The sequence below is a fragment of the Polypterus senegalus genome, chromosome 11 (genome assembly GCF_016835505.1).
Source record: "Polypterus senegalus isolate Bchr_013 chromosome 11, ASM1683550v1, whole genome shotgun sequence".
Lineage (NCBI taxonomy): Eukaryota > Metazoa > Chordata > Cladistia > Polypteriformes > Polypteridae > Polypterus > Polypterus senegalus.
Genome location: NC_053164.1, coordinates 57984567 through 58001842, shown reverse-complemented (window position 1 = coordinate 58001842; position 17276 = coordinate 57984567). Strand labels below are relative to the sequence as shown.

The 17276-nt window shown below is 36.0% G+C and overlaps 1 protein-coding gene across 2 annotated transcripts; it reads right to left on the bottom strand.

The window, feature by feature from the left end:
• Window positions 1-1838: 1838 nt before the first annotated feature.
• c11h6orf47 (chromosome 11 C6orf47 homolog) lies at window positions 1839-11625 on the bottom strand. Of its 2 annotated transcripts, XM_039768714.1 has the most exons (3): window positions 11027-11625; window positions 8230-9153; window positions 1839-3177 (listed from the first exon to the last, which is right to left on the bottom strand). In XM_039768714.1, exons 2-3 carry the CDS (start codon window positions 9041-9043, stop codon window positions 3116-3118), a joined length of 876 nt encoding a protein of 291 aa, XP_039624648.1. In that variant the 5' UTR covers window positions 9044-9153; window positions 11027-11625; the 3' UTR covers window positions 1839-3115. The 2 variants fall into 2 exon arrangements, with proteins under 2 accessions (XP_039624648.1, XP_039624647.1); XM_039768713.1 differs by having other exon boundaries at window positions 8230-11625.
• Window positions 11626-17276: the final 5651 nt, after the last annotated feature.

Here is a 17276-nt window from a genome sequence, read left to right as displayed (position 1 = left end):
GTATTGTTAAAAGTGAGCTACACTATTTTAAACCCATAAGGAGTTGTGACATAACTTTGCTAATTTAATGCACAGGGACAGAAAGTTGTAGAGATTGGTGTTTTTTCAGGAGTTACCACAATATCTCTCGGCGACACTCAAATTCAACACACACCAGATTTCATTTTCTTTAAGTAAGTCAATAAAGGAGGCAGAGAGAAGAAAAAAAAGAACATTTTCTGACACATGATACACATTAACCATTTATTTACCTTGAAGCTTGAGTAACTATAAATAATTTTCCACAAGAAAAGTAAACACCTACCCTTGTGCAGACAGCTGGACTCATGACACAATGTGAAAGTTGTAGTGTGCCACTCGGCTAAAGAGTATTTCCTTCAGTGCTTCTCACACTAGCTGGACTAACATCTGTACTTAAACCTAAAAAGAATCACCTTATATAATATGCAAATCAAGTTCATTTTCTTAACTAATAACAGTTTGTCTGGGCTGTTTCCACGAAAGCCTATATTAAATGATACATGAGGTATGTAAATAAAGCCCCTTGCTAATGGGGAGTAACTCAATCAAGCACAGGATGGCCTATACAGTAACCAGATTTGAACTGTAGGATGTTGCATTAGCTGTAATAATGCAAGTGTTATTGCGCTATTAAAACTAAAGAAATCCTCTTACACAGAGAGTCTTGGAAAAGAGCTATTTGAAGATTCATTTTTACTTCACTCACCAAAACTTTACCCTCATGTAAACATACTTTGAATAAAAGAACTTGGAAGGCAATTCTGAAAAAGTACAAAGACCACAAACAGCAAGCATACAGCTGGTAACATTGAAAACAGCCAACACAATAAATAGCATGCAGGAGGTTAAAAGGTCCTCAAACTAAGATTTCATAAAAGGCAAAGGTAAACTTATTTAATCTACTGTACATTGGAATCACATGGATTTCTGCATAAACTGCTCAAAAGTTTTTTCAAACAAGTTTGAGTCAAAACAACACGGTCCTATTTTCAAAGAATCAGAATAGTAGACAAAAATAATGTGCTTAAATTAATAATACAAACAATGGTACCTCTTTGTGTCAATCGTGAACACACTGCTCAAAGATTCACAGTCTAGGCTTATAGTACAGAGCACTGTACAGAGGTCTCAGGCCACTAAAAATGTTTAAAGCTACTTATCTGGCCAGTAATGGTTTGTGAAAACACTGTGTACTGTGAAGGTTTTCACATTTTATTATACAAAGGTGGATTTAATTGGGCTTTTTTGACACTGATCAGGAGGAGAAAAAAAAAAAAAAGACTCTTTAATGTCAAAAACAGACCTATGCAAAATGGTCTAAATTAATTTAAAAATATAAAAAAAAAAAACAACACACAATTCAAGTCAAGCCAAAATTTAATAAATGCACTTTTGCCTGCCATGACAGACTTGAGTCTGTGTGCTCACCTCTCTATCAGATTTGCACATCTGGATATTGCAATTTCCCCAAATTCTTTTTAAGAGGTCTGGAAAGTCTTCTTTTAGTGATTTTATCTGTACTACCCACCAGGCATTAGCTTTAGCGTTTTTATTTTTATTTTGTCATGCCCGACATTCCGACCAATAAACAACAAATAAAATTCAACATTTGGTTGTCTTAAAAAAGGTACACAAAACATCCATCCATCCATCATCTGTAAAACATTTCAAGGACAATGACGAGCTGCGATTACATAGTCTCATCTACTACTAGTGCTAAACGTCCCTGAGGAAAAATCTAACAATATAATAAACTTCAAAAAAGTATTGTAACACATTACAGATACAACTGATGATAATAAACAAATCAAAACAGGTTTTCTGATTATATACTGTTTTATTCAGTTTAAAACTTCCATAACAGAAAAGATCAGATAGGCAAAATAATAAAAATTAAAGAATGAACAGGGTCCCATTACTAATTTCTGAGACAGGATATTGAAATATGGAATACGGACAGTATGTCTGAACAATGGAAAACTTAATTTGATTAAATCTCATTCTGAGACAAAGTATAAATGATTATGTGATGAATGTTTTAAGATTGCGACTCTTCAAATAAATAACACAAATTAAAGCATGCATTTTAGTTGGGTGTACAACTCTTCCAAAGATTTTGTAATTCTGAAGAATTAAATGAGTCACTAACAAAAGAACTTGGCATTTATATTATTAAACAGACAAAGAAATTAGTAAAAAATACTAAGATAGTCAAATCTATTCTCATAATAAGAAATTATTTGCATAAAGGCTTTTATATTATGTAATTTTCTCATATCAGTGTAATCAAGGCACATTTAACAGTTTTTTTTTTTTTTTTTAACTCCACTTTTGGTAGTAATGTGGCACCACCAAGTAATTAAAACAGGGAGTGTTGTAGTAAAGAGACTACAAGTTCGGTTCCCAGGTCCTCCTTGTGTGGAAAGCGCTTTTAGGAGTGAAAAATGTGCTAAATAAATGCAAAGAATTGTTTTTATGATCATCAAGTGAAAGAAACGGGATGACAAAGGAGTTTATTCAAATCAGCAGCATTTACCAAATCTGTAAAGCAGTCAGTAACACAGTATGGAAGCATAAACTAGATTTATGTGGACACTGACTTTGTATTAGTTTGTCAATGACATGATTGTAAAAGTGTAGCATAAACATTCAGTATTTCAGAGTACCTCACGCTTAAGTCCGACATTTAGCACCAGAGAAAACTACACGGAGTGTTAATGGTGCAATTGGTACTATTACTGGCAGAAAGTGAAGACAAACATTTCTCAGAAAACAAAAAATGATTTCCATGTAATACTGTTATAGCTAATCACTAGGTTTTATATAATTATCTGCAAAAACCAGTACCGCTCTTAAAAAAGAAAACAAAAACAGACAATGAAAATATATCTGTTAAAACAAATTAAAGTTTTTTTTTTTTTTTAAAAACAGAGTGATTGAAAATTAACCATTGCAGTGTAGCATAAATTCTATGCTAAGTGGTTGTGAGAGATAAAATAGTTTAAAGAGAAAAAAAAAACTTCAGCACTAAAAAATAAAATTTCAGGACACTGTGAAGCGTTTTGTTGTGAGCGAATTAACTGCAGAGTGAAGTTCACACGTTGGATAATATTTCACAAGGAATATTTTCAGGATGTTCACGTGGCGCTTTCCTTGCTGTAGAAAAAAAAAGAAATACATTATTTTTTCATCTTATATTTGACTTTAGGTAACTTTTCTAGGTTGGTTACAAGCCACAAGCTCTACAGCCAAACACTACATTTTGTAATTTACATTTTATCAATTGTTGCTGCCTGATAACAGAATAGCTTAAAAACTGATTCACTTAAATAAGATATTCAATTCATAAATTCACCTTTAATCAACATCTCTATTATGTAAATAGAAGGTAGTTATTCAGGTCAAAAATATCTCTGTGCAGTTTATCATCTGGCCAGGTTACACACAATACAAAGTCTACCCTTAAAATTCAAGATCATTCATTAAATAATTTAATGCTATGCACACACCTTGATAAATGAGGTTTACACCAATGTCCTGAAATATATTTCCATAATGTTTAATATGTATTACAAAACATATTAAAGTAATAGTATATAAATTCTAACCAAATGTTTTGGAAGAATAAATAGACATTTAATTAAAACTTTAATGTAAATGAAATAACCATTCTAGACAAGAAATCTGAATATATGACATAATAAAACCTTTAATTTGGCAATGACTAATTTAAATTTACCTAAACAAAATCATAGAGTTTTAAAACTGGAACACAAGTTACATACAGGAATTGTGTCCAGTTAAAATCTTCTTAAATTAAAAGTTTTATGCTGAAAGATACAGGCATGAGATTACGATTGACTTCAAAAACGGTGCCTTTTTTTAAGGGGCAGTGTAGCTGTAACGTGTCAAAATACTGCATTACAGGACATGTGATAAATTTATTTTTTTTATTTATTTAAGAGTGGCATAATATTTACAAAATCATACACTTATTTACTAATCCATTAGTCTTTTTGTGACTGACAGAATTCTGGAACATGTTTAAAATTTTATGTCAAATGTTACTATAACAAACTGCAACAAGCACCAGGAATAAGAGTTCTGAATACAGTAAAAGGATGATTTAAATCACAAAGTATAACTATACATACACATATATAACTATAACCATTGTAAAAGTGGTCTATTTTTTTTTTTTTTAAATTGTACCACGAAACAATAACATTTAAATTTGATTCAGCACTGTAGCCCAAGGTAGATATTTTCCCTCTAAAAAATCTGAGCTAGAGAAATAATTACACTTCATTTGAAAAAACTATACCAAAATAAATAAATAAAAACTTTAGTTTAATAATAAAAATCCTGTTTCTTCAATCCTAATAAGAGAAAAACAAACATTGATGACAAAACTCTCAGGATTTGACGAAATGAGAAAAAATTAATTTAAAAAAATAAAGTGTGCAAATCCAAAAGTTCTGTTGATAGTATGAAATGTGTGAGGCTCAGACATGTTAAAAGCATGACAAAATGTAAACAATAAGAGGTAACAAACATATTTGAGAAAAAAGTATCAGCTTTCTTTGAATGGGTAGAATATTATTTAAACTGCAAAAATAAACAAAAACATCAATTGTGGAAAGAAATGTAAAGCAATAAATAACAAAAAAAGCGAGAAAACAGTGGTAGTGTATGTCATGTATTGTCCTCAAAAAGCATTTGTTCATTTCGAAACATTAGCTGCGTGGAGGAGAAAGGACATTTGCCAACTATGTGCTTCATTTTTAAAGCATGTTTATGACAGCAAAAGCAAGATGATGACGATTCACTATTTTTTTCCCAGGCCTATTTTACCATATTTGTTCAACACTATGGCACTGGATTCTCTGCCTATGTTTTATTGTCACATAAATTGTGTAACATTTTAATATTTTTTGAGAGACAAAGCATATTATAACAACCTAGATCATAACCGGAGGTGGAGCGTATGAAAGGGGGAAAAAAGAAACCCACATACAAAACTTCTAAAACTCTGAATCAACCTAATTTTGAGGCTATAGATTTAAACAACCTACAAGCAGAAATAATGACCCGTTGCACCAAGAATAAAAATAAGTACGGTACTTGTTGATGAAAACATATTACTAGAAATGTTCTGCCATATTTTATAGCCAAATATGGCAAAAAAAACACTCAATTACTGCAACAAAGCAAACATCAATGTGAAAATATCCCCTTGATTTCTGCTTTATCTCAGTGTGGGGCAATTTATTTTTTCTCTCCGAGGTCTGATGCTGCTTTATTAGTCATTCTATGCTAGAGCTGAAGACATGGACAGGTCACTTCTTGCTATTTATCATATGCAAAGCAGGTGGTTTATCCAGCATCCAAATGTGAGCAAATATATACATCTGTTGGGGCAAGTGTTGCTTGTTTCAATGGAAAGTTCATCAAATTTTAATGCAAAAGTGATTGAAATGCTTCAGTCAGCAACCACAAGCACCACCTAGAAGTCATAAAATAGATTAGCATCGGCCTTGAGATACCTCAAAGACACCTAGGTAAGTGAAGAAAGAAGGGGCTGGGATGCTGGGCATTTTCCTCACATAGAAAACATCTGAAGTCTCTAACAGTTAAAGTATAGTTTCACACATGCCTTAGCATATGGCTGTTACAGAAAGGCCTTTCTGCAGCTTCTCATATTCATTTGTCAAAGTAATTCTTTATTCAGTAAAATGAAGATAGGCAAATAAAGATTAATGGATTTTTTTTTAAAGTGTTCAGATGAATAAAAGCGATTTATAAAAAAATAAATAAAAAAAATAAAAAAATGAATGGGTGGATGCAAGTAACATTTATTATAAAATGAAATCAAGTAAATGAAGTCAAACAAAGGAAATCAATACATTAGAACAATCTTTTTAGGAGAGACAGCTGTTTGCAAAAGATACCAATCACAACTTGAATCAGAGAGAATTTTTCATTACCATTTAAACAAAATGATTCTCCACTCCATCTCTTCTAAAAATACTGTATGCATGTCAACTTACCTGGCAACTACTGCACATATTAGCCTAATGTGAGCATGGGTGGGGGTACTCTGCAATGGACTGGCATACTCTTTTGTGCAGGTGAGTGAGCACAATAAAGGACCGGTGCCCCAACCTGGATCGTTTCCAGCAGATGTAGCCAGTATAGGTTTAAAAATTCATGTGACCTTGTATTGGATTACACTGATGTTTGACAGGGTTTTCATTTTGTGTTTGAGTAAATTGCAACCTTCCACTTCATGTCCTTGAGGCACAAGAGAAAAACAACCAGGAATAGCTCAATACAATGAGAAGGTCCTCGTCAATTACTGACTAAAAGAAGTTTTCACTGAGGCTGGTACGAAGGAAAACAAAAAAAAAAAAAACACCACACACACGAGAGAATCACGAGCCACACTTGCAGAACCCTGTCCTAAACAAAGTAAGCACTTAAGTTTTAACATACAGTAGTGTGAAAAACTATTTGCCCCCTTCCTGATTTCTTATTCTTTTGCATGTTTGTCACACATGTTTCTGATCATCAAACACATTTAACCATTAGTCAAATATAACACAAGTAAACACAAAATGCAGTTTTTAAATGATGGTTTTATTATTTAGGGAGAAAAAATCCAAACCTACATGGCCCTGTGTGAAAAAGTAATTGCCCCCTGAACCTAATAACTGGTTGGGCCACCCTTAGCAGCAATAACTGCAATCAAGCGTTTGTGATAACTTGCAATGAGTCTTTTACAGCGCTCTGGAGGAATTTTGGCCCACTCATCTTTGCAGAATTGTTGTAATTCAGCTTTATTTGAGGGTTTTTTAGCATGAACCGCCTTTTTAAGGTCATGCCATAGCATCTCAATTGGATTCAGGTCAGGACTTTGACTAGGCCATTCCAAAGTCTTCATTTTGTTTTTCTTCAGCCATTCAGAGGTGGATTTGCTGGTGTGTTTTGGGTCACTGTCCTGTTGCAGCACATTCTCCTTCAGGATTTTTTGGTAGACAGTAGAATTCATGGTTCCATCTATCACAGCAAGCCTTCCAGGTCCTGAAGCAGCAAAACAACCCCAGACCATCACACTACCACCACCATATTTTACTGTTGGTATGATGTTCTTTTTCTGAAATGCTGTGTTCCTTTTACGCCAGATGTAACGGGACATTTGCCTTCCAAAAAGTTCAACTTTTGTCTCATCAGTCCACAAGGTATTTTCCCAAAAGTCTTGGCAATCATTGAGATGTTTCTTAGCAAAATTGAGATGAGCCCTAATGTTCTTTTTGCTTAACAGTGGTTTGCGTCTTGGAAATCTGCCATGCAGGCCATTTTTGCCCAGTTTCTTTCTTATGGTGGAGTCGTGAACACTGACCTTAATTGAGGCAAGTGAGGCCTGCAGTTCTTTAGATGTTGTCCTGGGGTCTTTTGTGACCTCTCGGATGAGTCGTCTCTGCGCTCTTGGGGTAATTTTGGTTGGCCGGCCACTCCTGGGAAGGTTCACCACTGTTCCGTGTTTTTGCCATTTGTGGATAATGGCTCTCACTGTGGCTCGCTGGAGTCCCAAAGCTTTAGAAATGGCTTTATAACCTTTACCAGACTTCTAGATCTCAATTACTTCTGTTCTCATTTGTTCCTGAATTTCTTTGGATCTTGGCATGATGTCTAGCTTTTGAGGTGCTTTTGGTCTACTTCTCTGTGTCAGGCAGCTCCTATTTAAGTGATTTCTTGATTGAAACAGGTGTGGCAGTAATCAGGCCTGGGGGTGGCTACGGAAATTGAACTCAGGTGTGATACACCACAGTTAGGTTATTTTTTAACAAGGGGGCAATTACTTTTTCACACAGGGCCATGTAGGTTTGGATTTTCTTTTCTCCCTAAATAATAAAAACCATCATTTAAAAACTGCATTTTGTGTTTACTTGTGTTATATTTGACTAATGGTTAAATGTGTTTGATGATCAGAAACATTTTGTGTGACAAACATGCAAAAGAATAAGAAATCAGGAAGGGGGCAAATAGTTTTTCACACCACTGTATATGAAGAACATAAATGTCCATCTTTCAAATTAATCGATTCCACTAAAATAAGCTTTTGTCACTATAACAAACTTTTTTTCTTGGCAATTTGCATGCAAATAGCAAAAAATAAAACTCATTCTTTTCAAAGCAAACACTTACTTTTTGATAAGTTCAGTTCATACTCCTGCTCTTCACTTTTTTCATCTTCACTATAATATGAAATGATTTCAGTCCTTCCTTCATTCTCGAAGACATCGTCCAATGTATCATGCAAATTGTTGTGCTTTTCTATAGCATACCTCTGTCTGACGCTGACTGAAATAACCAGAGCCTGCACCACACCATAAATTAAAGCAAACTGGGGAAGATAAGTCTGGACAACCCATAGTAAGAAAGCCATGCCAACTGTTGATACCAGGAACAATACCATCCCATGCAGCCAAAGTTTGAGTGCTCCTTTCAATCCAAAAATGTCCAAGATGACCCTTACTACAGGCGAGCTGGCACATAAGAATCCAACCACAAACATGTCAAACAGATGCCGCAGGAAGTTAAAACAGATCTCATAATGCTCTGGAAGAACGACGTTATCCCATCTGGCACTTTTTGGCAGGGGAGTCGAATCCGGGGGTACTGGAGCTGCAGAGAATGTAGTCCCAGACAACTCTGTAGGTTTAGAGTCTGCTTCAACTGAAGGTGCAGTGCTAGAGTCTGGGTCTTTCTTGGGAAATCTCCAAATCCATCTGCCAAAATCAGGCATATACCACCACCTCCAAGAGTATCTTGTTTCAATTACTGTGGCACTTGGCGACTGCATTTTTTCCAAATGCACCAGACTTTGTTTGTCAGCCATTTTTTGCTCCAGCACTTTGTCCATATTTTTCTCTTTATTTTTGACACCCCAAGGGCGATAGGCAAATAAGGGTTTAAATAAACCCCAGGCTTGTCCAAATAATGCCATTTTCTCTGACATTGTTTTAACAAATAGAACTTTAGAAAACACACATCCAATGTGTTTGGTCAGTTAAACATAAGTTGAATGTTCTTTAAGATTTCTCTGGTTAGGCGTTTACGCAAAACTCACTGAAAGTAAACAAATATTTAAAAAAATTAATAAAAAAACAAAACAATGAAATCCTTGCTTGTAAAGTACCATTGTGCTTGCCATCCTCAAATTGCATGTTTTTCTCAAGGCTGTCTTTTAACTTGTTTTAACTAATGAGTAACTTTAACTACTTACAGTTCTGCTCTGCTTTTCTAATTTTAGACTACAAACCAAAAAATTGCACACACCAAATTGCTTTTGTTTTTTCTTACAGCTTTATATTTGAATTTTCTTTATGTGCCCTCTTTCCTTTTTAGAACACGCATCTCATTCCCCTGCTTTTATATACTCTAGCCTTACATAACATACTACTATTCTCAAAAAGAAAAATATATATATTGTCTTCTAAATATTACTTAGTGTCCTTAAATATCGTTTTAGATAATCACCTTTGTTATTTTTAACTTCCGGACTTTATTTAGAGTAAATGTTGAAATCATTAAGCATATAATGCAAGCCTTTTCTTTCTTATAATACTTGACCTTCTCTCCCTCAACTTATTTCATGGCTGAAAGGATTCTTTGTCCTTCAGCCATTGGAACTTAAATGTTCTAATAATAGCCTGGTACAAACCCTCTTTTTGTGCTTTTATATAGCGTTTTAACATGTTATATCGTCTCCATTTGATGCTGCTTGAATTTGCCAAAAAGCCTGACACTTCAATTGCCGATCGCAGAATTAACGCACTCGGGCCATATTTATCTGGCTTAAAAAAGAAAACGAACAAAGGAATGCGCTAAGTGTTCAAAATGACAGCTGTTCAAAAATGTGTTTATATATGGCAAAACTCAGTATTTAGAATATATATCTTTACAAAGTATTACATAAAACTCTATATATCAAAACTATTACAAAATTATAAGGATCTACAAGGAAACAAACATGATCTAGTAAACAGTTGTGATAAAGGGGCTACGTTAGTTAGTTACCTCTAAAACATGCGTTTCATTTGTTTTTTCTGGTTTTGTCCCTTTTTTCTGGATTGTCTTTAAATATTGGGCGATTGACAGAACAATTTAAAAAAACAGTTTTTTCTTCATAAACCTAAAATGCAGCACAGTCTCACAGTTTATGGAATCTAATGCTTCGCTAAACAACTTTCACATTTATCAGATGTACCAGTAATATCTGACAGCCTTTCCCACAGATTTATAATAAAGATAAAATGTTCACCGTATTTGGCTCTGTCTTGAGCTTTTGTTCACATTTGTCGATCAAAAGTTTCTATCGGATGTCAAAAACCTTATCATTCATAGCTTATTTCACCCCCCAAACCTCGTCACTGTCCGGTTTTTCTGGTAATGTATGCGACAGAAAAAAAATATCTGCGGGCATCCACCCGTCTCACAGCTGTGCACTTTCGCCCCCGCCCTACGTCTCAGAATTCTCTTACTTGCATGTGGAGCTGTCGATTAAAAAGTAATTGACTGGCCTGAGTGATTCAAATATTCTTTTTAACAAACTATTACGCAAAGGCTGCAAGTCACGAATCTACTAAACACAGTGGTCATTTTAGTTCTATTTTTATGTAAACACGTACGCAAACGAATGCTGTCACCTTGCTTTGTATTCTTCACTTGTCATGCATTTAACTGCAGTTTCTAACTGATGTTTTAAAGGCTTCTTTGTACTGCTCGGTGTACATTAACGGTTAAAAGAGGACTTTGAGCAAACAAAAAAAGGACAAAAAATATAAAGGACTTCCTCTGAATTAAGTCCGTTCCCGTGTCAGTGAAAGAGTTGTCCATTGATTCGTAGGACGCGGCCTTGATTATGATAAATGTGTGCTCATCTTGCAGGTGAAAGCTTCAAAGTATCAACTGTATATGAGGTAAGCGAAGAGAAACTTACTTTCCCGTTTCGTGCGATACGCTTCTTTTCGATAACATAACTTCTTCAAAGTCGCAACTGCGTTGACTCTTACTGTTTATATTTTACAGTTCAAAGGTCTTCATAAACTTTTGATAAGGCAGTCCCAATGTCATACGCAGGAGTCTTTTCTCCAGATCATCCTTCACTGAGCGCAAAAGTCAGATATTCCCCGTGGCGTGGCTTCTTTGTCGACAGCCTTTGTCCCGCTGCATTCTCCTTTGCCCGTTTAATGCATCTCACTCTATCCCAGCGCTCGCTTCCGGCATTTGTTTCTGATCCGTGCCCAGTTTGTTAGTCTTCTCGCTTCTCCTTAAAAGCACGCCGGTCACTCTGTGCATTTCATTTTTCCGGTCTTGTTACTTTGTATTCTGTGACTCCGGACTACCAGACACCAGCCGGTAATCCGAGGCTGGAGGCCGGAAACAGCTGTACTCCTCGGCCAGTCCAGACGCGCTTGTCTACGGCAGCCTGCGTAGGACACGCCCTTCACCACGTCGCCGTTTAGTCAATCACATGGGTCGAACTTTTAACATTTTATTATCATGTGGCCCAAGAAAATCGAGCCAGAAGAAACTTAGACAGCGAATAGAAAAACAGTATAATTAAAGAGCGGCTTAATGGAAAGGTATGTAGGTTGGGTCGAATGTACGTGTTAACAAGCATTTATTAAGCCACGCGTGAGTAATTTAGTGAAGGGGAAGCATTTCGTCCTGTACAAGCATGCCCAAAAATGCATCCATTCATCCATTGAAGAGAAAGATCCGTCATCAAGGCTACCAGGTACTTTAGACAAAATCCCCCCATCCGCAAGTCAATTCCCCTCCTTTTGAGAGTTTTTTTTTCCTTTCCGAAAAACAAATATGGTTTAATAATTTACCGCTTGATCAATTTACTGTAAAAAAAAGTCTTGTCACTTGTAAAAATAAATTGATAAATTGTTATCGAGCTGGTTAAGTACAACTAACTCAATCTACCGATGTAGCAAAATTTTTAATCAATCAGATTAAAAGCAATTTCCAACCTTTATGCGTTATTGTATGCCATGTCTTTGCACTACATGGAGGATATTCACAAATGATGGGCACCAGCTGTTACCCTAAACACGTTAAATATGCAACGTGGCAAACAATCATAATGGAGGACCACAGTGGCTGCAGGTTTTCATTCTTACCCTTTTCTTAATTAGTGCACTGTTTTTGCTGCTAATTAACTTCTTTTGAATTAATTTTAATAGATAGATAGTTGAGTTGTTGTTTAAGATTTGTTCCCCTGAATTTCTTCATTGTACCTCTGAACTGCTTCATGTTTTCATGAAATAAAATGTGAAGTTTGTGAGCCAACAGAAGGCCAACTAAGCTAGTGCCTGAAACTCCAACCAATTTCACTCCATCCAGTTGCTTAATTAGACTTTGATTCTTGATGTTAATTAAACCAGTTCTTTAATTCCATGGCTTATTGCTGCTCTTATTGTGCAATAGCATACATTTCCGAAAAATTCTCTTTTCCAAGATCGGTGTTAAAATGTTTTGGGGACCTGAGCAGATCATCATTCCTGAGACCTTCACCTTTCTTTATTTTCACATATTGTATGATCAACAGAGTTTGCTAGTCATGTTTTGGTTCCTTGTATATATCATTATTGTTTGGCTGCTGATTAAGGAAAAAGAAACAATTAAGGGATCTGAATCTTCAAGGGCAAGTCAAATAAAATTATTCAAAATAAGTTAATTATCAGCAAAAACAGGTCACTAATTAAGAAAAGTGTCAGAATGAAAACCTGCAGCCACTGAGGCCCTCCAAGACTGGAGTTGGGGACCCCTGGTCTATTCTTTAGAGATATTAAAGCTTAATTAATCTACAGCGTATAAACCTCCCATAAATCACAGTCCAAGACATGGGGGATTAGCATTGTGAAAATGGCGTGGGTTCACCCTGCGATGGACTGCCGCCCTTTCCAGAGACTGGCCCTGCCTTGCACCCGACACTTGCTGGCAAAGACTGTAGCTGTCCTGAGACCCTACCATGGATAAACATGTTAGGGAAATGAATGGATGGATGGAAACAGCAGTCTACTTGTACACTTGTAAACGCAGTGTTCTGTGCTTGGATGCGAACAGACAGTTTCATTGTAAAATTAAATTAAGTTAGTGTTAACCCTATGATATAATATGCAATAATAGTTTCATTTAGAAACCAATAAAATGTAGGAAAGCAAAAGTAGTCATTTAAATAATAGACGCAACCTATAAATTCTTGTTTTGTACTTTATTTACTGCTGAACCCTCAGCCTGTAGCTTGATTCTTTGGGAATTAATACAAATGGTAATTGTTAGAGTGAAATATACTTAAAAGATTCGATTCTAAACTTGTAAAACTAAGACAACAATGTCACTGAGCTCTTCAGGCTAATACATGTCATAGATCGACTGTCATGCTTAGCTAGAACTCTGAATCTTGTTAGTAAAGTTAGAAAACTTTACAACAGGAGTACTGACTGGGGTGTAATGTCAGATGGCTATCAATCCCAAATGACTCTGACTCCCTAACCAATTGTGCATGAGCTTTAAGATGAGGTGACAGAGCAATGGCAGGTGACTCTTGTAAAGCTGCCTTTGCTTTCATTGACAACATCGTGGTTGGGGAAATTGTGTAAGGTATGAAATCACATTTCTATAGGAACATAAAAATGCCCCTTATTTTAAAGAACACCCCCCCACCCCATTATATTTTTGTCCTCCTAATTCTCCCATGAAACTTTTTCCCCAATATTTCCATCAAGGCCCTAATTTCTCCTCAAAACTGGACCTTGTAGCCCTGTCCATTCTTGTACATGAAGATTTTGAGTTTAGAAATTTACAGTTATAATGTAAATTAGTGGTACATTTGTGTGTGTGGTAGTTCGGCCATTTTTCAGTTTTAAATCTGATATCATTCAACCCAATTGTCTTTATTCAACTCTCTGTTCCTAAAAAATGTGAACAGTTTACCTTTATTTATGCCATTCTACAGTTTAAGCCTTTGTTTTACATATACTTCTTATTTAAATGTTTTCTCTAGTTACTCTTGTAATGAAGCCTCTGTATCCCAAATAACAGTTACTTAGCTGCTTTTGTAATCGTTTTAGAGCATCCATGCTTTTTAAATTTTCCACTGATAAAGTGGTCTTGACTAAACACAGTAACCTAAGAAATTTGTCTGGGTATGTCAAACATCAAATGTGCTTCATTTTATTTTAGAAAGGGGCTGGTTGTCTTCAAAGAGATTCTAATTGACCTTTTGATTTAAATACTGTAACAGCTTAATTGTTTTGTGCTGCATTGGTAAAATGTATTCTAAATTATATTCAGTGGGGTTTCTGCATTAAAGGCCAGTGCCAGTGCAGTACAGCTCCACTGATTGCTGCACAAAATAAACTTCCCTCGGTAATTTAAGTTACTATTACGTTTCTTGGACCTCTCAGCTTTGTCATCATACAGTATAAGCAATATTTCCAAATTTCTATCATGCGCTTAATGCATTTACTTAACTAAAAATAAACACTACTTCTTGTAGTAGGTGAAATTGTTTTTGTACTGGGTGCTGCCAACCTGCTTCCAGTTGAAGGGGCTAGACCAGTTGGCCCTGCAGTGACCTCTATACCCTCGGGTCTGTGCATGTGCAAACTGGATTTTCTGGTTTTGTGATGGGGCTTGAAGGCTGTCGCCTTTATTAAAATGAAGACTGGCTGTTTTTGGTTTTTAACTGTGTGTTTGCACTTCTGGTACAAGCTTTTCCCAGTTGAGGCCAATTAGCACATGCCTGCAAAGAGATACATAAAATCCAGTACCATTTGGTCCCTTAACGTTATTCAGTCATTGAAGACAAAAAAAGTAGATCAATATCAATAACGCATCATTTTGCCACCCCGAGAAGGGCTGAGCTAAATTTGAAAAAGCCAACATGAGCTCATCCCACTTCATGGAAAAGAAGCCAGCAGTATGATGTCCATTTCAAAGAAGTGAAGGATCTTGGTATAGAAAGAGCAACATCAATACCTACATGAAATGATAAAGAAACATTAATTGATTTTGAGATTATAAACAAAAAGTACAGTAGTAATAAAATTTAAAAAACTAAACATCAATAAATACATCTAACAGGCTGGGTACCTAATAGAGGAGAAGATATGCTCTAGAAAAGAGAGCAATGAAGGTCAGTAGGAACAAGACAGAATACATGTGTGTAAATGAGAGTGAGGTCAGTGGAATGGTGAGGATGCAGGGCGTAGAGTTGGTGAAGGTGGATGAGTTTAAATACTTAGGATCAACAGTACAGAGTAACGGGGATTGTGGAAGAGAGGTGAAAGAGAGTACAGGCAGGGTGGAATGGGCGGAGAAGAGTGTCAAGAGTAATTTTTGACAGACTGGTATCAGCAAGAGTGAAAGGGAAGGTCTACAGGATGGTAGTGAGACCAGCTATGTTATATGGGCTGGAGATGGTGGCACTGACCAGAAAGCAGGAGACAGAGCTGGAGGTGGCAGAGTTAAAGATGCTAAGATTTGCATTGGGTGTGATGAGGATGAATAGGATTAGAAACAAGTACATTAGATGGTCAGCTCAAGTTGGACGGTTGGCAGACAGAGATGCGAGATTGCATTGGTTTGGACATGTGCAGAGGAGAGATGCCGAAAATATTGGGAGGAGGATGCTAAGGATAGAGCTGCCAGGGAAGCGGAAAAGAGGAAGGCCTAAGAGAAAGTTTATGGATGTGGTGAGAGAGGACATGCAGGTGATGGGTGCAACTGAACAAGATACAAAGGACAGAAAGATATGGAAGAAGATGAGTCGCTGTGGTAACTCCTAATAGGAACAGCTGAAAGAAGGCGGCTGGGTACTTAATGCAGCAGTGCTCAACAAAGGTGGTTATTATTTATATAAACCATTTTAGGAAAGAGAACTGGATCATTTGATGTTAATCAATAAACTAATGATTGACTTTGCCAGTTATTCATGAGATGTTCTGGCAAGACTCCCACTTTATTTACATTAACGGTCGCCTGATTTATTTCAAGGTAACTGAAGCAAACTTGTTTTTAAAAAAAAACTGAATAATAAAATTTACTGATAAACATAAACATGATAGAAATAGGTTTACTGCATACATCAAAGATGGGATGTAACACAGACAAACATAATACAGAAGAGGCTTCTCATAATTTGCTTAGAAGTTTTCCAGAGTCACTTTGATTTATTAGCCTTTTCTTGTATCTCTCTTTGTTCAGAGTGTTCAAAGGGATTTTAGAGTGTCCATATTCAACAGCTCTAAAGAGAGTATCTTCTGAGCCCAGAAAGAGTGCTGTTCATCCCCAAAAAGAAGTCCGGGTGAATTTTCTGGCTCCCAAGAAAGCGGATAGGCTTACTGTCCTCAAAGGAGGAGTGTTCTGACTGCCCAAGGGAGTAAACTGAGGAATGCACCTAGTTGTTAAGTGTAGCCATAGCTTAATTTGTTCAGTCTATTTTAGGGTACAGATCAACGTCTACTCATATGTGGGTAATTGAGTCCATCAGAGTAAGGAAGAGTTCCAGTTGTGGCTAGAAGCTTAAGATGAATATCTTTCCAGGCACCTCTTGATCTAAAGAAAGTCTGCAGAGCCATCAATTCATGTTTGACTAACACCTGGATATCAGATGGAATTCAGAAAGCTAATTGTTGTCAGAACAGACACCCAAGCAAACAACACCGAATGCTTAATGGTTGCAAGTACTTCAGGATCAGACCCACTAATGTGCTCGGTAGTAAATAATGGATTCAATAACAAACACACATGGAAAAGCAGATTTTACTACTTTTTTTTTTTTGAAAGATAGAATTTGATGATTATCCCAAATATTGACTTATAGTACTGATTGTAACATACTGAGCTAGTTAGTCATTTGTGCAAACCACACCCACACATTATACACTCTATTGGTACTAAATTAATGACTGTAAAATGTATCATTAATAATAAAACTAAAAAAAAATTTTTTGGCAATCTCGCATGGCTAGGTTCTAGATATGTTTCACTAAATAATACACATTCAGAACCAAGAAGAATGAATGGATGCAAAAAAGAACACAATACATAACAAAAGCAGTGAGTGCTTACACACATGCATGAATGTGACATAACATATCAAAGAAAAGCAGTCGCAGCCACTGTCCAGTGATTGTATCCATGAGCTGCACTTGATGCATGTGGATCAGTCA

Bases quoted from the DNA above. Each gene is read 5' to 3' on its own strand.
- c11h6orf47 (XM_039768713.1), bottom strand. From the start codon at position 9,043: ATGTCAGAGAAAATGGCATTATTTGGACAAGCCTGGGGTTTATTTAAA. The intron at 3,178-8,229 runs GTAAGTGTTTGC...TTTTTTCTACAG, and splicing joins TGAACTGAACTTATCAAAAA to CAAGGAAAGCGCCACGTGAA.